At 26.7% G+C, this 24,557-nt stretch overlaps 1 protein-coding gene and 1 long non-coding RNA gene across 2 annotated transcripts; both read right to left on the reverse strand.

Annotated features, from left to right (window-relative positions):
• Positions 1 to 10,135: 10,135 nt before the first annotated feature.
• On the reverse strand, positions 10,136 to 11,888 carry LOC114183278 (uncharacterized). The gene is made up of 3 exons (XR_003604321.1): positions 11,800 to 11,888; positions 11,606 to 11,680; positions 10,136 to 10,387 (listed from the first exon to the last, which is right to left on the reverse strand). It is a non-coding gene; the product is annotated as an uncharacterized LOC114183278 (long non-coding RNA).
• A 2,398-nt stretch (positions 11,889 to 14,286) lies between these two features.
• On the reverse strand, positions 14,287 to 18,606 carry LOC114184312 (uncharacterized). Its single transcript, XM_028071612.2, has 9 exons — positions 18,173 to 18,606; positions 17,897 to 18,083; positions 17,515 to 17,648; positions 17,310 to 17,422; positions 16,953 to 17,196; positions 15,353 to 15,505; positions 15,128 to 15,207; positions 14,975 to 15,024; positions 14,287 to 14,583 (listed from the first exon to the last, which is right to left on the reverse strand). Exons 1-9 carry the CDS (start codon positions 18,569 to 18,571, stop codon positions 14,429 to 14,431), a joined length of 1,515 nt encoding a protein of 504 aa, XP_027927413.1. The 5' UTR covers positions 18,572 to 18,606; the 3' UTR covers positions 14,287 to 14,428.
• Positions 18,607 to 24,557: the final 5,951 nt, after the last annotated feature.

A 24,557-nucleotide genomic window follows, 5' to 3' on the forward strand; every position in this document is an offset into this window, starting at 1 on the left:
CATCTTTTACGATCCCTGAAGAGATAGTTCACTAAAATATCGAGGTATATATATATATATATATATATATAATATGTTACATGAATAAATTATGTGGGTTAAAGATGGATTTTCTTATTTCATCCCAAATTACTATGTAGTCATATATTACTATGACCAATCTACATGAAACACATACAGTTTATATTCAATTTATAAACAAATTAATTACGTGTTATATAATTTAGTTGAATTATAAAAACAGTGATTTTGAAAACTAACAGTGATTGAATTTAACATAATTATAATAATTTAATAATTAAGCCATTCATAAAGGCGTAGATAATTGAAATGAAGTACATCAGTTCCATTTATAGCATTTGCGAACGCCTAATTGGTATCTACATGGTCCATAACTCTCAATATACCAATGGCAGTGTTTACACAAACTGTAATCCCTAATTTGGTCATATGCATCAAAATGTAACAAAGGACCATTTCCCCATTGAACGGAACAAAAGAAGAGTGTTATCTTGAAGAAGTGAGGTCCAAAACTCCATTGGAAGCTTTCGTTGATATGGAGAAGATGCGGTCCAAGATCATCATCCTTTGATTTGCAGTGAATGTTCAGGTTTTGCTTTCCCTCCAAAGTATTCGTAATCTGCACAGTAGTTTTTCCTGCCCATGCCAACGTAAGCATGCACAGCAAGACAACGATTTTCGCAAACAGAGACATTGCAAATTCTGACGCTCATTTTCTTTCGAATGAATCTGTTATATATACAGAACCTGAAAAATAAGGACCTATAAAAATGTCTTTTCATTTTGTAATTCGCCTCAGTCAAATGCGTTAAGTTGTTTAATTAAAAAATATTTTTTAATTTTTACAAGATCAATAATATTTATTTTTAAAATATATATAATAAATTTTAAAATAGTTGTTAAATAAAATAACTGTTTAAAAAATATTTTTAAAATAATGATCAAAATAAAAAAATTTTTAAAAAAACAGTTAAAGAAAAAATAATTATAAAATAATTAATTTTTAAAATAGTAATTAAGGATAAAATTAGAAAATGAAAAGTGGACACAAGAGGAATTCCCTTTATATATTACTAGTGTAACACAGGCGCTATCACGTCTGTGTGTATGTATTTTTTAAATATGCGTGATATTATATTAGTAGGTGATAATATTATAATGTTATTAAGTTAATATATCTATATATATTAAAATTATATTTATTAAAACTAAAGTGAAATATATCAGAACAAATAAAAGAATAACCATTGATAAATAAAGAAGAAGAGAAGAAGTAGAGACATCTTATTTTATAAAAAGTTTATAAAGTTAACGGTCAATTTTTAAAAATTTAATAAATTGTTATATTTAAAGGGTAAAATCGATATTTTGAAAAGTGGACACAAAAAGGAGAATCCTCTTTATATATTGTTATAAATATTATAAATTAAGACTATTTTATTTGTCAAAGCAACCATGTTAAAATACACTAGTTTCAACATGGTTTAATTAATTAAAATTTATTAAAAAACATTCACATTACATATTACCTTTTTTTGTGAATTTGAAAAATAAAAAGTATATCTGAAAAAGTGTGTTAGTTAACACATGGAAGGCAATATAAGAAGAAAAAAAAAATATTAAAATGAAAAAGAATTGGCACAAGAGAGTGCTACTTTGCTGAATAATAGTAAACTATGGTACAGCTATATGAAGCTATGCTTCAATACCTTGTATTTAGACACCTAGGATGCAAGAAAAATTACTGAACCGCGCGTGGGTCTTTAAAATTGAAATCTTTGCAAATAAAAGCGCATTGTAGTTTAAGGTAAGCATAAAACGATGTGGATGCAGCTAAGATCTGACTCATGCATTCGATTATTATTAGTACTTCAAATTCAATCATTCTCTTAACAAAACTTTTAGGGAACGTAGAAAATAATTGAATGTTTATGTGGTGCAGGTATTATTATGGTTCGTAATTATACAACTCTCATTAATATTCCTCTTCATTTTTAAGACACTTATCCAAGTTTATCACAGCAATGTTTGTTGTTAACAATGTTATTTTAACATTGGTGTTAACATGTTTAATTTGTATAATCTAATAAATTTGTTAATAATAAATTCTTAGTAAATTGAATTTTTTAAATAATTGGAGAACAAGTAAGACGATAAGTAAATTCATTATAACAATAAAAATATGATATACTATATGTGTATTAGGATAAAAAATAAGGATTTGGACTATTATATGATTCCTTTACCTATAAATACATAATAGAACAAAATATACTAAATGTTTTCATTAGGATAACAAATTCACCAAGAAATCTTAGCCAGAATAATTGCTAACAATATCTACTAGATGCTTTTATTATGGTGAGAAAACTATATATATCCTATAGATTTGGTCTAGAATAATTGGTATAATATTTTTGTAGTAATGGTAGTGGCGTGAGGGTTTAAACATACCAAATCTACAATATTGATATAATGTTAGGCAACAAATAATTCGATGGATTTTATGCAGGAAAAGGTGATTTAACTCTTTATGGTATGAGTAACTGCTTCAACGTTAGCATAATGATGTATAGCATCCAATAATTATGTGGGTGAATTTTGTGGAAAATAGTGGAGAAAAAAAAGGTATTTGTTTAAATTGGTGATGCTATGTAGCCAATTTTGAATACCAAAAAGAGGTTATTACCACACTACCTATAACCAGAATGAACAATGTTACTTTATTTTGATAAAAATAGAGTGGCAACAACTGCTAGTGGAAACAAATTAAACACACCATTTTCTTTCTCCTGGGATATGCATCATTGCGCTTTGTTATCATTTCCTTCATAGACTATAATTTGCTTTAATACCATATTTTATCATTTATTATTATTATTATTATTATTTTGTTACATTTAATTTGACGAGGAAGACTGATATTTAATAATACTGTGAAACAAACTTATTCAAGAGATTAATATCATTTTCAACAAAAATAATTAAAATATTTAAGATATTTTATTTTTTACGTATTATGTGATTTTATTTTTATTTAACATGAAATCCATATAAATTTAATTGACGTATTAAATGTCTGTAGCAAAATATTGATTTGTCATAGAATTGAAAATAAAAGAGTAAAATAACGTTTCTTTAAGAAATTTATTTATTTTTATTTATTTATGGTATGTCAATCTTATAGCTGTCAAAATGAGTTGGAACATGTGAGTTAATCTGGCTTATCACGGGTTGGATTGAATTTTTTTTACAAATTCCAATACGAGTTGATTTTTTACTTAGTCCATCTAGAATCTAGCTCACCCGGGTTGAACCTGTGGTGAGTTGAGTTAGCTCACCAACTCACAAATAAAGGGTCACACAAGTGTTTTTTTGTGAAGTTAGACTTTGCATTTGGGTCAGGTTAGGTTGTTTTTTTTAGCCAACACATTGATAATTCTTATTTTTGTGATTTTGGTTTGTATTTGAAGTTTAACATTCTTTTGGATTGTATTGAAGTTTATTTAGATTTTAATAAAAATTATAATTTAGTTTTGACTGAAAAAATAAATAAATAAATAATTTTTTTTAATTAAGTGAGTCAATCAACCAACTCGTTTAACTCACCAACTCATGATGGGATTCAAATTTTTTTGACTCGCTAATAAATGAGTCGGGCTGAGTTGGTCCACTAAGTGGTCAACCCATGGTGAGTTGAACCGGGTTAGGTCGGATTACCTGTTTTGACAACTAAGTCAACCTGCCATCAAATATTTATCAATAAAATACAATAAAAGTTAAATTTATAATAGGAATAAGCAGAAAGACAATATGGTCTTTAGTTAGATTTTGGTTTAGTTGACCTAACTACCTACTAATCAAACTGAATTACTAAACTTCATATTTATTTCTTTGGATAATGATTATATTAACTTGGCATAACATCATGGTACGAGCACATGGGACAACATGTGCTTGGCTAGGTCGTATATGTTAAGGGGTACTCTAGTCATGTAATTTATAACCTTTATAGTGTGTACTCTGTTAGGAATCCAAGTGTGAGTCTAAATTTTACATTGGCTAAAAATGAGGAAGTAGAACATTATATAAGGATAAAGACCCAGACCCATAAACCTATTACCTTAAGGTTTTGGGTTAAAAGTGATGTCAATAGCTTATGTGATTGGTTCAGGTTTCATTGTTATTGTATTCATTATTTTTTTAAATATAATTTTGTATGACTATTTTATCCTTATGTAAACTATAAAATGATTGCCAAGTCAAATAATTTTTTTTCCTTTAATCAAAAACATATCAAAGTCTAATATTAATTAGCATGCGAATATACAATATTAAATATTACATAGTTTGTTCAGTTGCAATTTTGGTTTTCGCTGTATGTGATAACAATTTACTCCATAGATTCAGTATTGATAGTAAGATAATAGTCTCTATATTTATTAAAATTTGAGTTTTACTAAAGATTCTGTTTCTGATAACACAATCATGTAAAATTATGCACAAAATGCAGAACACATCTTTTCAGTTAGTCAAACATGTTTCTAAATTATAGCCCAATAAAAGAAAATAAAAAACTCAAAAAAAAAAGAGTCTGAGTATATTTTCTTCTGACAAAGTTATGAAAATCACGATATCAACATATATAGATGCAGCAGTTCCCTAAACATGCACTAAGTATATTTTGATATGCACATGAATCACAATGCTTTATCAAATCAATTACTCTGTGGACTAGTGGAGCCTTATGAGGTGAAAAGCTCAATTATGTAAACCAGATTAAGATTAGATTATATTATATTAGTAGCTGACTTTTTTTTTTCCCTGTTTTATTATAAAAAGGATCAATCATATTTGGTGCTTTTATCTTTATTGCAATGATGGAAGACATTTTTGGTACTAAAATGGTGCTTGGATGAAAACAATGAAGAAAGTGGATGGGGAATGAGAATTACACTAACCCAAGGGAAATAAATCTCTGAACAACAAAGAGAATAATTAAATTGAGCACACACACACACACATATTTCTAGTGCAATGGGGTTGAAGAAATGGGAATTTTCTGTTATAAGATGGAAGCTTCTCTGCTCCACCATTTCCATTTTGATACAATCAGAAAACAGCACCCAGTTGTAATGGTCTGAGTTCTGATGCACTTTGGCCATTGGTGACAGTGAGAGTAACTACCAATGTGCTTTCTTAGCACCACACATGGGATTCACATGTACATTGTAATCATGGCCACTCACCCATATGCTCTCCATAAGTAAAATAGGTTTAATTATTTGATATCTGTTTTTATTTAAAAATATTAAATTGTTCTCTTATTTTCTTTTAATTTTGGTTTTGATGTTTGAAGAAAAGAAGACTATTGGAGAAATCTAATACCAACGAGACGTGAGCCTAACCACATATAAGAAATTGACACGGTTCTTACCTAAAATCTTAAAGACAATGAATTTATTGGGCTCCGATCTTTACATGGTGTTCAACTTTCTTATTTTTACTCAATGTGAGATTTAGACTCATACTTAAATTCTCAACCATGTTAAATTTCTTGATACGGATTAAGGATTTTTCATATCAAAATTAAAGTTGTTAATAAAGATGATTTACTTTATCGGTGTAATTAACATAATCCTAATGTTCAATTTTGATGAATAATTCTTGATCAATCTTAAAAAATTTTATAAAAAGAATTAAATTGTACCAATTTTTTAAAAATTATGATCAAATTGAGACTCTAATGACCAATTTAACATTTTTAGACATAAATGTACAGTGGACACGGTCTATGGTTTCTAAAAGTATAACATAAAGAAGTGTATGTGTCAATGCACATTCTTCTTATATCCACCATAGATATATATGTTGAATTGAAATGCAGGGAAAAGCTTCTTTCGTGGAAATTGTTCATGGTTGATGATAGAACGACCCATTTTCGTTCTGATTAAAGCATTGTGCTTTCCTGTATCAGTACTTTGCATTTTCCGTTTCTTTGATTAAAGTGTAGCAAATGGAAGCGTGGATAAGATTGTATAAAGTTTTCAACTAACATTGTCTTCAGAACTGTTTCGGAAACTCTTACTAAAATTATGTATTCTTTGTTAAACTGATATGATAAAATGTTGGAAGTGTTACATCGATTAGAGATCTCAAACATGAAAAAACGAGATGAACATATTTCGACGTAAGGGATGTGTTGGAAGTCCTACATTGACTAGATATAAGGTTAATTTACAATATATAAATGGGATGCAAACTTCATCTTGTGAATTAATTTTGTGAGATTGAGTTAGATTTAAAGTCCACTTTTAACCTAACAATATTTTATACTTTTGAATATCTAAATAAGAGTATTATATACTTCTGAATATCTAAATACATTAGACAAAATATGATATATACAAAGGAACTAATTATGTTTTATATACATAGATCCTAGAAGTCAGTACTATTGTTAGTAAAAGTTTTATCTTTTTTAGTCTTAAAAATCTTATACGAGAGATCGAGAAATATTGTTTTAATGAAAGGGTTTTTTTTTTTTTTCAAATTTTAGGTAGAATATCATTTGAGTCATTTTACTAGTATTTCGGTTGATATTGTTCACCAAAATAAAGACACTCATCTAAGTCACTTAATTAATCCTTTGATTTCTACAATTCAATTAATATATATTTTGATTCATATTAAAATAATGAATCAAAATATATGTTAAATTTTAGATAAATATATATTTTAAACCCACCTTCATCCACGCAATGCTAATATGATGGGTTTACGTGTAAATTTTTGTGTGAAAAATACTTAATACGGATATTAAAAAAATGTTAATAAATATTTCTTAATGATTTTTCTTAAAGATGCGTCTTTTCAAATGGAATTAGAACCTTAACTTATGCTATTTTTGTAGACAAACTCATGCATGCAGATGTTTCGGTAAATTTTAACTGTGTGAATTCAAAATTTTAGAACGTTACAAATATGTAAAAAAATACAATAATTATGTCTTGTTACTAAGTCGTGTGCAATCATTTTATTATTAAATTGTAATTTTAAATACAAATAAAATTACATCATGTTATTAAGTTTTGTTGAATAATTTCTTTTATTATTTCAATATTATTTTTAGTAATTATTAAAATAAATTTATCTTTCTAGAGTTAATTAATATTCTAACTCGTCGTCAATTAGTTAAGAGCATTTTAGAAAAAATAAATGTATCATATAAATATAAAGAATATCATTTAGAGATAAATAATAATAATTTGAACAATAATAAGTTATCTTATATAAAAATTGATTGGATAAATTTAAATTTGAACAATAAATGGCTTTTTGAAGATATTTGATTTGCGATTTTTCTGGCATGATTTTATTTATCTTGAGTTAAAAAAAAATATTGAAAAATTGTGTAAACTCGCATTTTTAATTTAATATAAAAAATGTAATATTAATAAATAAAATGGATAAGTAAGTAAAAAAATAATATATATATATATATATATATATATATAATTTAAGTATTTTTTTTATATTTAAAAAGTTGTTATGCAGTAATTTTTGTTTAGTATAGTATAAATTATATATAAGTAAATATAACCTATAAACTGTTTTTTAGGCGAAAACACACGTTATCTTATATCTTGGTCAAGTAATTTTTTATTTGACAATTCGTAGTTAGATTTTTAAAATGAATAAACTTTTATATTTTTAGTCTAGAATTTTTGTACAAAGACTTATGAGTGTGCTCACCTCTGGGCACAGTTAATTATGTTAAACGATAATTTTCATTCCAATAAAAATATGAGATACTTATCATGTTATTAGGAGAATATTAGGAAAATTTAGAATATAAAATTTAATTTCTTAAAAATAAAGAAACTCGATAGCATATTTTCATAATTATCCAACGAAAAAGAAAATTATTATCTTACATTCTCAAAAGTGAAAAGAAAATTATGTGAGAATATTAGTGATGGGAAATGTTGTATTATTTTCATGATGTTTATCTCTTTGTTCCCTACTTCAACCAACCATTCTGAAACACTATGATTTGCATTTGCACCCAGAATATCCAAGCACTGAGATCCTTAAAAAGTAATATTGGTCAAAGGTTGAAGTAGGTTTTCAACTTTTCTTCCTCCAAAACAAAATGGGCCTAAGGCCCATTCTAAGTAGATTTTCGATATAATAAGCGTGTTGCTTTTTAAATCAGAAGAAAAGTTATAACAATAAATCAATTTATGAATGAAATGGTAAGGTTAAATTATTTTATATTATAAATCTCACCTTTAAATTCTAAAAATATTTGGACTAGTTATTTACATATATTTTATCTTAATCTAAACAATTATATACATAATTCATTTTAAATTCATGGAAGACAATTCATTCATGTTAAATATAAAATTAATTAATTATATCACTTAATTATCTATCTATTTATCTATATCTATATTATATCTTTATCTTTATCCATAATCTATATCTATATATCTATATCTATATGTATTTATATCTATATATTTATCTATCTTTCTCCTTATAAATATAAATGTTTGCAAAACTCGCTACAAAGTTATATGCGATTGATTCTCTTTATTTTCGTATAACACATAAGTGTGTTGTTCTCGTAGCTATCTCTTTGGAATTCGTCATGACAATGGTAATGTTAATTTGTGAATTACAAATAAATGTTGAATTTTTTGTGTTATTAAACTATTTTAAATTTTTTCTTCTAGGAATTTGTCGTTGTGCCATCTTGGCTAGAAGTGTTCTTGTCAATTGGTGATTTTTTCTCCAAATGTGAAGAACACAGTGAATATATCAAAAGGGAATGCAACATGTATTGTGTTGATTGTCATAGTGACAAACCATTGTGCTTAAAGTGTGTCAAATACCATCACAAGAACCATCGAACAATTCAAGTGAGTGTGTGATTTATTTAGAAGTTAGTTGTATTTCTTCATTAGATTTTAACAATTTTTGAAAAATTAAATGTTGATGAGTTCAATAAATGTCATGCAGATAAGAAGATCATCGTATCAAAATGTCGTGAGAGTCAAAGATATCCAAAATGAGTTGGACATAAGTGGAATTCAATCGTACATAATTAATAAGTCTAAGGTTGTTTTTCTAAACAAGAAAGGTTTTGACGTGCATATGAATAAAGGAACTGGTAAAAGTTGCAAACATAGTTTTCTATGCAACGTGTGCGGAAGAAATATTTCAAATTCTACTAACTTTTGCTCTTTGGGGTGTAAGGTATAATATTAATTATTAAAGGGTTCGATATATTTTTGATTCCTTAATTTTCAATTCAATAAAAATTAAAATTAGTTTATTTTTAAAAATTTTAATTCAATTTAGTCCTCTAACTTTATAAATGTATGAGTTTAGTTCTTTTAATCAAATTTTATTATGTCTGCGCATTTTTTTTCCAATTTATTTAACCATAATAATGATTTAGTGTGTATATATGATAACAGTTTGCATGGACAAAGAGGAGTGAGCGTGGGAGCATTGACCAAAGAAAAACTACTGAAGAACGTTTAAAGGAGATACAAGAAGAGAAAAACAGCAAAATATTAGCATTAAAAGAAAAGAGTGGATCAAATACATCAAATTCAAGAAAAAGAAAAAGAAAGGGAATACCTTTTAGGGCACCTTTCTATTAGGGATCCAAATTAATTATATCAAAGTATTTGCAGATTTTCATTATTCATTTTTATTAGCTAAAATATTTTATCACTTGTATTTATCCACTCATTCTTCGCAATCTGCATGTGGAGTTAATTAAAATTTTCTTATTAAACATAATGAATATGAACTATCTTAACAAAGTTGGCATTGAGAATTTAATTATTTTGTTTAATTTTTACAATATTATGCTTTGCTCTACATTTTTTTTTTATCAAATGCTCAAATTTAGTAGTAGTCAATCTACTATCTCATCTATGAACTAATTAAGGTTCAAATGGTTTTTCAAATGTTCAACATAAATATTTGCTCAGTGACTTATTCTACTATCTCATCTGTGACATCCCATTTAAGTAGATTTAATTCTACCGAATAACCACGTAACATAGCTATATACATATGAACAGGGAAATCAAAAGAAGTACTTAGGGAAAATCACTGTTACAATCATCCATAAACATGTAAAAGTCTTGGGCAGAATCACAGTGCCTTAACCACAATTAAAAGCCAAAAGAAAAGATAGTTTTCAAAAGAGACATTGTCCTAGGACAAGAGTTTTATAACAGATCTAGAGCCAAAACGTCATTCCTAGGAGCCACAAGAAACAGGTCCAGCTATGTAGCACCACTGCCCCCATCGGATCTACCACCAGGATTTGCCCCATCTGCTCCCACCAAGAGGTGATCATCGCAAAGAAAAGACAGTACAGGAACATACATAAAATGCAAAGGGGTGAGCTAGTGCAAACGTCATTAACATATTATAAAACATGTACAAGGCAAAGCAGATTATTATTAATGAACTTATAAACATTCCAATCGTGAAAGGGCAGACAAATGCAAGTTCCTATGACTCGATATCCGGATCATACACTTGATATAGAATTCTAAAGGAAGTATGCACCTGTGCTGGTTTCTAAACTCTGCAGAGTCTAGACGCAAGGGGTTATCACCCAACCACACACAGGGTTAATTCATTAATGTCTCGGGCCCAAACTGTCCCAAGACTAGGACCTCCTGCCACTCTCACCACATAAACCATTCTGCTCTACGTGAGCGTGAAGGTCTATTAGAGTTCAGGATACCTTCCTTTATCTAGACATCTCCTATATCAAGGTATACACTAGGCATGCACTTATACATACATACATACATACATACCTATATACATATATATCACTAGGAGTTTTCCCCATGAAACTCCCTCTCAACACATATCACATGCCTATCCATCACCCAAATTCAGTGCATTCAGACACTCAAGAATATCATGTTTCTGTACTCATGCTCATCACATGCATAACAATATATCTTCCAACATTCAAAACATAAATCATACATAACAATGACTACTTTTCAGTTCAAATTAAGCACACATATTAAGCATGATCACATACTATGAATAAGGAAAGTAATTAACATAAGCATGGAGTATCATCAACCAACACAGCAGCCCTTGTCACGAATTCTCGCCTAAGCTGAAGATCCTCGCCCAGGCGTTTTCGCTCAGGCGACCCCTTCTCGCCTAGGCGAGGGTCCAACAGTGACCTCTGCAAGAATTTCATCGAATTCTCGCTCAGGCGACAGCGTCTCGCCTAGGCGAGACTGTGCCTCGCTCAAAAATCATGCTTGTCGCCTAGGCGACCATTCGAGATGAAATTCAGGGGTGAGTCCCTGCTATTCTCGCCTGGGCGAGGGTTACCCGCTTGGGCGAGATTAGCAGGTTTCTCACCTGCCAGTACATGCATTCTCTCATCTGGTCGAACACACACACCCAGCAACCAACTTCATACATCAAGCCACAAGATTCAAACACCAAAACACAAGACTCGTTCAGAATAGGTAAAAACACTTAAGGAGACGATTACCCTAGCTTCCCTTACCTTGCTCAGAGGCTAACCAAACGAAAACAAACTCGAAACTAAGGGTTACTTCAGTTCCAAGGCCAAGGCAGTGAGCTGAAACATCAGGATTTGCAAAAGACGAAGTTAGAAAACTTTAACTCTAACTTGACTAACATTTTTCAACAGTGAAGGAATGAAAAGAAGGGACCAAAAGGCCTATTAGCTCAGCTTACCTGGAGAAGTATGAGTCTTGCTAGCTCCGAGATGGACAATTTCGTGCCCTAGCAGAGTTCCTAGCAGAAGAACAAGAGGGGATAAGGAGACAGCTTCAACGAAGACAAGTGAAACGAGAAAGCAGAAGGGGGTCTTGGGGCCCCCTTAATGGACTGGTCTTAGGCCCACGAATGGCTAGGCCCAAACCAAAAAAAAAAAAAAAACTGAAATGGGGCTTACATCATCCATAAACAAAAGGTTATTTTTTATTTTCAAAATGGACCAGTTTATTTTTCAACATTTCATTTTTCTTGTGAACTAATAGGTGATTTTTCTGGGAAATTTAAGTAAAGAATTGATAAGGTGAAGAACATCTAAACAACAAATTATTTTTTTTAGTGGAGACTTAACGCCTCCAGAGTATATTTCAAAACTTCAAGATTAAAAACAAATACTTACATTAAATAAATACGTCAAACTTAAGCTTTAAAATTAAAATTAATTAAAATCAAGTCCATTAATTATAATTTTAGATCTCAATTTCAACTTACAAGTAAGATATATTATTTAATTTTTATTTTGTTGAATAACTTAGATAAATGCTTCAGTTAATTTAATGAAGAAAAATATTTTACGAAATGATTCCATTAAAAAAAATAAGAGAACAAAAGTAAGACATAATTAACTTGCTGTTCAAAAAGATGAAAAAACTTATTTCTTTGAATCACATGCATTTAATGTTTAACTAAATAGAGTTCTTGAAAATAACATATGTTTTTTTTTTAATAAAAGACATATTTGTTATACTTATTTTTTGAAATTAATTAAGTTTTAGAGTAAGGAGCGTCGAATGATTGATAAAGTTTCTTTCATAAACTTTTTGTATTTACATACCTTTTCATGTAATTTATTTAAAATAAGGTAAACCTTATTAAATAATGTATAATTATTTGTTAATTATATAAATAAAATCTTTTTGTTTCCTTAAATATAATGGTATTATTGATATTTAATTTAAAATGTTATTTATCAATCCAACCAACTTATGTTGAAGTTGTGACACTTGTTTAAATAATTAGATAATAACTATAGATAAAACTGCGTAACTCTGACAATTATGTGATGGTCACGGCAAAAATTTCAAATAACAATTAAAATTAATTATCACCGGGTAAACATATGGATGCATTTTTTAAATATAAATAATATTATATTAGTAGATAATAATAATATAATATTATAAAATTATTAATTTAATATACAAAATAAATTTATATTTATTAAAAATAAATAAAATAAAAGAATTGAATGAAAAAAAAACAATTTTATAAAAAATATATAAAAGGAATTAATAATTTTTAAAAATTTAACGAATAATTATATTATAAAATTAAGAAATAATAATACAAAATAGAAAATCTTATTTATTTATTTATTTACTTTTATATATATATATATATATATATATATATATATATATATATATATATATATGATATACGATGATAATTATAGATATATTATTATAGATAAAAGGCAACATATTTTCTGTATATATAGTGATTTATATTTATATGATATTGTAAAAATCTTTTTCTTAAGATAATTATAATAACTAAATATAAACAAAACAAATAAAAAGATTAAGTTACCAATAAATATTCAAAATATAAAATATTTACTTACCTCTTTAAAATTTATAGTTTTCAAAAGATTAAATTAAATGCATGATACTAATAAGTTAATAATTTGCATTGAGTTATTTGAATAAAGAATTGCATTTTAAATCCATGAGTAAAAAAAAATATTTATATTTATATCTATATTTATATATTTATTATATATCTATATATCTTTCCTATAGAAACATATAATAATAACTTTGAACGATAATAGATAATCTTACATTAAATTTTATTGGATAAATTTATTTATAATTTAGGGAAAAACAATATAGAAATAACTCATGTGAATCATTTAGAGGAAGGTATTTGGAATTTGATCTGTTTTGTATGGGCTTTTGAAGATATTTGATTTGCGACTTTTCTACCATGATTTTGTTTATCTTGAGTTAAAATAATTTTAATGAAAAATTGTGTAAACTCTCGCAGTTTTTAAAAATTTAATATAAAGAATGTAATTAATATTAATAAATAAAATGGATGAGTAAAAACAGAATATATATATATATATATATATATATATAATTTAAGTATTTTTTTTTAATATTTAAATAGTTGCTATAGAGTATTTTTCATTTAATATAAATTATTTATAAGTAAATATAACCTAGAAACTATTTTTTAGGTGAAAATACACGTTATATTATATCTTGGGCAGATAATTTTTTATTTGACAATTCATAGTTAGATTTTTAAAATGACTAAACTTTTATATTTTTAGTCTAGAACTTTCCTAGGAAGACTTAGTATGCTCACCTCTAAGCACAGATTATGTTAAACACTAATTTTCATTCCGAAAAATATGAGATACTTATCACGAGAATATTAGGAAATTTTAAAATGTAAAATTTAAATTCTTAAAAATAAAGAAACTCGATAGCATATTTTCATCTAAAGAAAATTATTATCTTACATTCTCAAAAGTGAAAAGAAAGTTATGTGAGAATAACTTGTTTTCACTCTGCATCTACATTTTTTTAGTCTCTTTGAGTGCTTGAAGATCAACATAATATTGGGTGATCCACCCTTTCATGATGTTTATCTCTTTCTTCCTCATTTCAACCAACCATTTTGGATCACCATGATTTGCATTTGCACCCAAAATATCCAAGCAGTGAGATCCTGAAAAAATAACATTGGTCAAAGGTTGAAGTAGCTTTTCAATTTTTCTTCCTCCAAAATTTTTGGAATAAAATAATATATATTTGTTTTTTATTTTTAAAAAGTGAGATAAAATTATGGGTTAAATATATTTTTAATCCCTCAAGTTTCAGTAAAATTTGGAATTAGTCTCTCTTCATAACTTTTGACCAATCTAGTCATTCATCTTTAAAAATGCGTGAATTTAGTCTTTTTAACTAAATTTTGTTAAGTTTATCTTACGTTTCAAACATATTTCATGATAGTATTTGAATTGTTTACACCTTACACATTTTTGTTTCAATGTTAACTCAAATATTATACCCTAGTTTGAGGGAGAGAACTGAAATGGAAACAGAATTATAAATCATACCATTAACTGCATGGATGGCAACAAGAGTGTCTGATATGTTCTCCAGAACCCTGAATTTATATTAATACAAGATTTATACAAAATTTGTTTTAGAATATTTTTATTAATCAATTTACCAAAGTAATTATCATTTACTTCAGATAAATTATTTACCCGCCAATGCTGTAAGGGTCTCTTAGTCCATTAGAGAAGATGATGTTGCTCCCAAACTTTTGAAGGATCAACTTTATATTCTGTCATCACCCACCACAAAACATCAACATGATCTTTATTTATATGATTAAAATTTCTGTATTTTACTAAATAGAGAACTTAAACTCACTTAAATTATTTAAAGGTTATAATTTTTACATAAAAGAGAAAAAAGAAAAGACTTACATGACCACCATAGTAAGTAGTGACCCAATGAGGACGAGGTGAGACACCATAAAGTTTCTTGCACTCATCGGCTAAACTCTTGAAGCTATAAGGTTGTGGTTGGAACATGGAATTCTTTCCTATGCCGACGGGTATCACCATTTCACTACATGTCTGAATCAATGCAACCATAACTTCATATTATAAATTAGGATATATATATATATATATATATATATATATATATATATATATATATATATATATATATATAAAACATTTCATTTTTAATATAAAACCTTTTTCATTAATTTCTTAGTCAATCTCAAGAAAAACTATAGTTAGTAAAACAATTTATGTTAATAAGTTAGGATTTAAAGTTTCGGATTGAGGGACTAAAGCCTTAAATCCTAACATGTTAAATATTGTACTTATGTATAGTTAATAGATTACAAGTCAATTTATTTTGTTTGTTTTTGTTATTATGAAATACTCTATATTATATATATTTTAAAATATTTTATCGGACAATTGAATAGAAAGGATAAATCATATTTTTAGATGAGTGGAATAATCAATTTAAAATTATAAAAATATAAGTTTATTTTAAACATAAAGAACTAAAACTTTAAGAAAAAGAAAAACTCTTTAATAACTTAATGAATATACAAATTTACTAAATGATATAGTCTACATATATATTTTGGTCAAATCTAAACTATTATTTTACTTTTACAACAAAAATTGGTTATAATTACGTTTTTTAATAAAATAAAAGAGATCGTTAATTGAATAAGGACATGAGTGTTAAAAATCTTGTTCTTAAATGAAATGTTTGTTTGTTATTTATAGATGGTCTAAAATATTTTTAGACAGTATCATGGTGTATGACTTACTTAATCTATAACATACTTAGATGGTTTGATAGTATTGGAAGTTGCTATTTTTCTATTTGTCTTCTTCATTTTTTATATATTTTGTGACATTTTAAATAGTAAATTTTCTTATTTTACTTATTTTTCTCTGTTTTCTTCTTTCTCTTTTCTTTTCTTCTTCTTTCATTGTGACCTAATAATGCATATGTAAATATACATTTCCCATTTTTTCTGCTAAATCACATTAATAATTTATCTTCTATTTATCCATGACTATCTACAGCCATTAGGGTCTCCATCATTTTTGTTCTACTAGAAGAAAAACCCATACTTCTAATTTGAATGACTTAAACCAAGTCAACTAAAATGTGGACAATTTTTAAAAGCAAATTCCACACATATTTTTAAAAGTATAGTCCAAGCAAATTTTTAAAAGTGGGGTAATTTGATTTTAGAAAGTTCCCCCACATACCGAAAGTGAAAATGATTTTTTTGTTGTGTTTATTGTTAGGAATACAAGTGTGAGTCTAAGTTCCACATTGACCAGAAATGAGAAAGTAGAGCACTATATAAAAATAAAGACCCATAAACCCATTGCCTTAAGGTTTTGGGTTGAGAGTGGTGTCAGTGTCTTATGTGGTTAGGCTCAGATCTCATTGGTGTTGTTCTCCCTAGTGAAACTCTCTCTGTAAAACCTGACATTTATAATCTATGTTATTCAGAAAGAAAAATGCAATGATCTTTACCTGCCATCTCCAACCCAGAGCTGTCTCAGATTCATTAGAAGGAGCATTAACTTTGCAAGTGGTGTTTCCCCTTAAAGCCACCACCCCTGCATAGATCTTACTCAAGATATCATTTCCAAATGAACCTTTATCAATGCCACCACAAATCACTGTAACAGGATATCTTGGTGGATGATTGTATTGAGCAGCAGAAGCATACATAGTTTCCAGGTAATCTTTCAACTCAGAAGACTTCTTTAAGGGTCTGTAGCAAGAACTGAATTATTACGATGAATTTCAACCTTACAAAATCGACTTGTATATCGTTTTATTTTTAATCGACGTCGAACTTCTAACATTAAGCAAGAGTTTTTATACCTGCAAGTGTTGAATCTCTGGCTAAGAAGGGGAAGACCCTTTGGCTGAGAAGCTACTCTGTCAATTTCAGACCACGACTTCAATATAGTTTGGTAGCATGTTTCACTGGCTTCCTGCAGAAACCAACTCCTCATTATTAAGTCACCTTTTTTATGATATATTTCATGATAAAATTAAATAAATAAAGAAAAACATGGTAAATTACTCTAAAATCCCTTGAAACAACAGAGTAGTAACCATCTTGCGGTGTAATATCATCAAAGTAGAGGATTGGAGCTGATGAGGCCAGAGCACCAATTGCCATGTGAGGATATTTGAGCCTAAACCATGAAGCAAGCACTGCATGTGATATAATAAACAATATCAGCAACATAAATATGAATAAACTGTTATCACTAATCCATGTTTTAAACTCATTTTTTTTTTTTTACTTTTAAGGTTAATTTTGTGTATTATATCATACACTTCTGTTAAAAAATTTATATACAATAAATAATACACGATATTCTTCTTTTTATATTTCTCTGTTTTCTACGTATATCAGAGAACATAATAAGTAGAAGAGTGTGAATGTTTTAGGGACTAACTTCCACCATATGATCCTCCAATAACAATCACCGGGGAATTTGGTGCATGCAATGTCTTCTTAACATGTATGAGAACTGCTGCATAATCTGCTATTGCTTGAGCTGAGTTGAAATATCCAATGGTGCTTGCATTCTTAAACGCTTCTTCCCTCGATCCAAATGGTATTGATTTCCCATAATAACGGTGCTGATGAGGAAGTTAAGGTTGCTAAGTGTCAAACTCAATGTTCCTTTTGAATATTGAAAAAAGAAAAGAGTTCTGTAAAATTTGAATACCTCTATGTACACCAAGAGAGCATTCAAGGAAGCAGCGTTATCAGTGAGAAATGCTATGCCTTCTGGGGAATGATCTATTGCTTCTTCTGCACCGAAAAAGGCTAATATTGGAGCACTGGAATTGGCACCACCCCAGTACTTGAAATTGATGAGATATCTTTGTTGAAAAGTTCTGTAACTTTGGGGCCTATAGTTGAAGTGATCAAGAACCTGTTTGTAGTAAAATGTGTTGATTTTATCTGTGGAAGTTTTAGCATCCAAAGTTGCAGGGTGGTGCAAGCTTGTATCCCATGTAGGAATGGAACTCAACCTTGGAATTTTCACAGAATTTATTGAAGTGAAATACGTGAGAAAAATGAAAAGAAAAAATTGAAACAGAAAGGAAAAGTGGTGTTCCATTGCAAGAAAGGAGAATAACAGTGTCTTTGAGGATCTTTCCTATTTCAGATACCAAGTGAATATTTTGTAGTGTATATATAGCGTGTGATAGTCAGTGCAAGTGAGTTTTTTTTTCTGGTTTATTCATGAGGTGCTTACATGTCAGCCTTTGTAAGATTGATCAATTGATGGGTTAACTAACATTGAACCTTATAGTTTCCGAAACATTAATACAATGCTTGAGATTTTTATTGAGAATAATAATAATAAGGGTTAAATATGTTTTTGATATCTGACTTTCAGTGAATTTTGGAATTACTCCATTTTAAAATTTTGGACTAGTTTAATCTTTCATCTTTCAAAATACGTGAATTTAGTCATTTTAATCAAATTTTATTAAGTTTATTTGATATTTAATATTGATCAATTGATGGGTTAACTAACATTGAACCTTATAGTTTCCGAAACATTAATATTATGCTTGAGATTTTTATTGAAAATAATAATGATAAGGGTTAAATATATTTTTGTCCATTAACTTTCGATTAATTTTGGAATTAGTCCATTTTGAAACTTTTGACTAATTTAGTCTTTCATCTTTCAAAATACGTGAATTTAGTCATTTTAATCAATTTTTGTTAAGTTTATTTGATATTTCAAGCACGTTTTATAATAATATTTAACTTAACATTAAAAATGTGTCAAACAATATAAATAACTCAAATACAATCTTGAAATACATATGAAACATCAAATAAACCTAATAAAATTTGATTAAAAAGACTAAATCCACATATTTTGAAAGATGAAGGAATAAATTGGTCCAAAATTTTAAAATTGACTAATTTCAAAATTGAGTAAGAGTTAAGAGACCAAAAACATATTTAATCCTAATGATAATAATAACTTTAAGATACCAGTGATAATATATGAGAATATAAATTATAAAGTTAAAACATCTCTTGACGAGTGATTTCATTTACCGTGAATTTTCTTCTCTTTAATCAATATATAGGATTTCCAACATAACTTATTTAATATTTAAATTAACATTAAGAAATAAAAAAAATAGTGAAAAGATTTTGAAAATTAATGTGTTTGTCACAAATTTTTAATAATTAAAATTTTGAAAAAAAATTATATAATTTTTTCTTCTAATTTTAAATTTTCTTGGAGCTAATAAAATTCTTCTTAGGGAACTACAACTTTAGCAAATCCAAACTTGCTACTAGAAAAATCTTATTTATTAAAAATGTTCACAAATTACACTGTCCTTATAAATAAGATATGTAATGATAAGCATTTTTTTTTCCACCAAACAAATAGGACCAGTTTAGTGAGTTGATGTGTTGAAAGCTTTGTGCACCGAGAAACTGAAAATGAAAGTAGGCACTAACTGAACGCGCTTTCTAAATATTAAGTTTACTCTCTCTTTTTTAGTCTACAATTTTGACCATGGAATGTTAGTTATGTTTTTGGAAGCTCGTGTAACATGACATGCATACAACAACAAAAAAAGTAACATCCACTTTATTTAAGTTTAAAACATATACTTTAAATTATTTAAAAAATTTATAAATTGGTTCAAAATACATTTTTATTTATAATTAAATTTCATTCCTTTAAAATTCAAAACTTTATATATATAATATCTATTACTTTAATATCTTTAACATGTCTCTGCAGTTATATATGCTAATTTCCTAAGTGTATATCATTTTCACTCTTAGTTTAAAAGAGGGTTTTGACAAATTAATGTGAAATTGGAAACCTTGCCAACGGAGTCTACTTCAACACCTGTTAAGGCGTAATTATGCTCAGCTTACAATTTCAATAAATCGGGCTGACTTAGTTTGTAAATAAATAGAATTCATTTATTTTATTAAATTTGCTTTTCCTGTCAAGAAACAATAACAAATATACAAGGTCTGCAAAAAAAACAGAAAAAATAGTAACAAAATAAAAAATCTTTATTGTAATTTTTTAATCTTTCTTTGGAATTTTTTTATTTGTTTCTAATTGATTAAATTCCATAACAAATCAGTATATTAATAAAACACAAAAGAATTAACTACTGAGAAGTTTCAACGAAAGTCATAATATATACACATAAAATAATTTTAGTTCCTTTATTTGGTTAAATCCATAATTTTGTTTCTCTAATTCTAAGATATCAATATTTAATCATATTTTTATATTTCTTGCATTTTAAATAATTGGGTTTACGATTTAATCAAATAAACAAAATAAAAGAAATAGAACATTTATAAATTTAGATAAAAAACTAATGATTAGACTAAAAGTGTGAAGCTTTTAAATAGAGAAATACAAGCTCTCTGTCAAAATAAGCGATTAAAATTTTATTTAACATAAATACAAAATATTCAATGCACATAAATAAAATATCTAATCACCCCAATTATCAGTGTAACATTTAGAAATGTCAACGACCTATAGGATATTATTATATAAGTACTAATTCTTTAGTATTTATTCGTCGTATAAATATGTGTTCTGTATCTGTATTTATATTTGTGTGGACATACATTATATAGGTACCTACATATTTTCTTAATATCCACGAGTCAGGTATTTACAAAATAAAAATTTAATATATAACAATATATTTTAACTATATATTCAAATAAAAATACAATACATAAAATTTATAAATTTTAAACAAAATGTACATAATCCATTTAAGTAGTGTTGTATCACAATTTACAAAAAAAGTTAAAATTTTTTAAAAATAATTAACAAAAAATAACTCATTTAAAATTAATGTATTAGTATTTTAATCATTTTTCTAATTTAAATTATAGTATAACGATTATAGATATTTACAAATACAGATATTATGATACTCGTATCCGTCTCACGTATATTATTTGCTACCATTATTTACAGATATTTTTATAATATCCATTTCTTATCTAATTTTATCTATGAATACTCGTGTGTACAATTTTTTTTACTATCATTTCCATTATCGTGATGTTATAGTGTAGATTAAAATTTAATATTTTTTTAAATAAAGTAAATTTTACTTTCATTAAATTAACATTAAAGTTATTTGCAAGATGTAACATATTAAATTGTCTGTAAAGTAAGTCAAAAGAAAAAAAAAAGTTTATTTTTATTAGCAACTTTTCTTGAGTTTCACGCATGTTGCTTAGTAATCATATACCTTCAAATATCCTTCTAGTTGTAATAATGGCATGGCACCATGAAAATTACATAGTACACAATAAGGAGAGTATAGGTAACGGGAAAAATAAAAATAATAATATAGTGAATCTTAATAATTTAAAATAATTTATGGATAAGGTTTTCTCTTCCGAACACTTCAACTTTATTTTACTCATCATTTTTCTCTAAAATTTACTTATTAAATAAACCATTAAATTTAAATTTTACATGGTGTTTGAATTTTATATATATTAAATTAACAATTTGATTTTTCTATCTATATTTCTTTTTCCTTAATTAAAATTTAATATTTTTTAAATAAAGTAAATTTGACTTTCATTAAATTAACATTAAAGTTATTTGCAAGATGTAACATATTAAATTGTTTAAAAATTTCATGGGTTAAAATTTGAAATATGCTATATGTCAAATCAGGTCTCAAAGTAGACATTGACTCATTTTAACACGTATAACTTCTTAAATGATATTAACATTAACTTAAAAAATATTAACATTTAAATAAAAAAGCTATACAAATAAAAAATAATAAATTAAATTCATTTTTTATATTACTCAAAACAATAAATTCAAGAAAATATATAAAAAATTCTCAATAAAAGGTATAACAAATAATCATAAGATTTTGTTGTTTATTGAATGGGTTACAAAATAGACTATGAAGAAGTTTGATGAAGGCGTGCTATGTGCTGAGAGCGTGCCTATCATATCATAATGAATGTATACAGTACACACATATTGGAAGCATGATCTCTGCAATCTCTTCTTTGAAGATAAGGGAAACAGAATTGAATAAAAAATTTCTATAATACAAAAATTAAAAGTAATTATTTTTTCTCATTTTTTTTATTCAATAATATTAAATTTCAATTTATATAAAGATTAAATATGTTTTTGTCTTTAGTTAAAATTGGAATTAGTTCATTTTTGAAATTTTAGATAAATTTAGTCATCCATCTTTAATAAATGGATGAATTTAGTTCTTTTAATCATATTTCGTTAAGTTTATTTGATGTTTTAACCACATTTTTAAGTAAATATTGAAACGAAAATGAGTTAAATAATATAAACAACTTAAATACTATCATAAAATGTGTTTAAAACGTCAAATAAATTTAAAAAAATTTAATTAAAAAAACTAAATATACTACTTTTAAAATTAAAGACCTAAACTGGTCTAAAGTTTAAGAAATAATTATTTTTAATTTCTATCAAAAATTAAAGCACCAATAATATATTTAATCGTTTATATAACAGAAACGGAAAGTAATGATAGAAGATAGTTAAGATCAAAAATTCATGAAAGATCATTTTAAGTAGTTAAAAAATTTAATTAATGTTACTTTTTGATAAAGTGTGTGAAAACACGTCTATTAAAAAAAAAATGCCTTTTTTAATAACCAAAAATGGTGGTGTAAGTTTCCTAACATGTTTGCTTTTATTTGAAGTGTGAAGTAAAATAGTTAACCTCTGGTTACTTTTTCCTCCATGCCTACATTTTTTTTCTTCAGTATTCCCATATTTTTCTTTTGTGACTCCATGAATATCAAAATTTATATCCTGTCTTTAAAAAATATTTTTATATTGTGTAATTTATTTATTTTTATAATTAAAAAATTTTATGAAAAAAATAATTTTTAAATTGTATGTTTAATTTTTTTTTCTTGAGGGCATCTATAGCACATCTTATAAAGTGTGACAACGAAAAAGGGTGACAAAAACAAGAATAATGGGGATATGAGAGAGAAGAACAGAGGGAGAATGCTGGAAAGAAAAAATTAAGAGAGAAAATGTAAAAAAATAAAAATAAAAATCATTCTGAAAATCGAAAACGTATTTCATGTATTTCAGAAATTTGTTTCCAAACACATTCATGGGCTCTGGAAAATTTGTTTCAAAGGATATTATATCTATCTTGGAAAGCTTGTTTCAGAAATTTCATTTCAATTTTTTTTTTTTCGAATCCATTTCATACTTTCTAGAAATTTCATTTCAAAAATTCTGTTTCGAAAATCTCATTCTAAAAATTATGAAAAACTTGTTTCGAAAATTTTTCAATATATGCAATCCAAAAGTTACTTGTATAGAAAGTAAAATGCCGATTTTGAAAATTTGAGGGAGTGTTATGAGAAATTGCAGAGATGCAGAAGTAAAAGCCTCTCTTTGTCTGTTAAAGCCCAATGGTTGTGATTTGTGTTGGCCCATTATTGTATCCCTCTTTTACTCCTGACATCCCTGCTTTTATTTAATTTCCATAACGCTTAAGAATTAATATTTTGGAAAATGATTGGGCTGAGTGTAGTTTTTTCATATATTTAGGTAGGATGATAAATAAATATCATAGTAAAATAAAAATGAAATAAACAATGAAAATGTTATAAGAAAATTGTGCTTAAAAAATGTTATGTTGTTAATATACTTTATATTTGCGAAAGCATAGGAGATTTGTAAATTACATTTTTTATCTGTCATTAAATAAATATTTTTCTATAAATTTGTTTAATAATTCATATTTAAGTGTATAGGTTATTACGCTATCTTTACGTGAACAGAGGAGACTTATTGCAACTTATACACAATATTTTTTGTTATTTTTTTAGAGTGATTTAAATAGTCTAATCATGACATAATTAGTTATATTTAGTGACATTTTATTAGCTTTCAAATTAAAAAAATGAAAACAAGAAATTAAATTTTTAAAAAGCTACCTAATTGAATGAAACTACCACAAATTATTAATTTTTCTAAAAGATGACCCCGAAACTATTTTTCAAAACGTCAAGATTAAAAATAGATATTT

The sequence above is a fragment of the Vigna unguiculata genome, chromosome 5 (assembly GCF_037176805.1).
Source record: "Vigna unguiculata cultivar grain cowpea cultivar isolate G323 ecotype 2 chromosome 5, ASM3717680v1, whole genome shotgun sequence".
Lineage (NCBI taxonomy): Eukaryota > Viridiplantae > Streptophyta > Magnoliopsida > Fabales > Fabaceae > Vigna > Vigna unguiculata.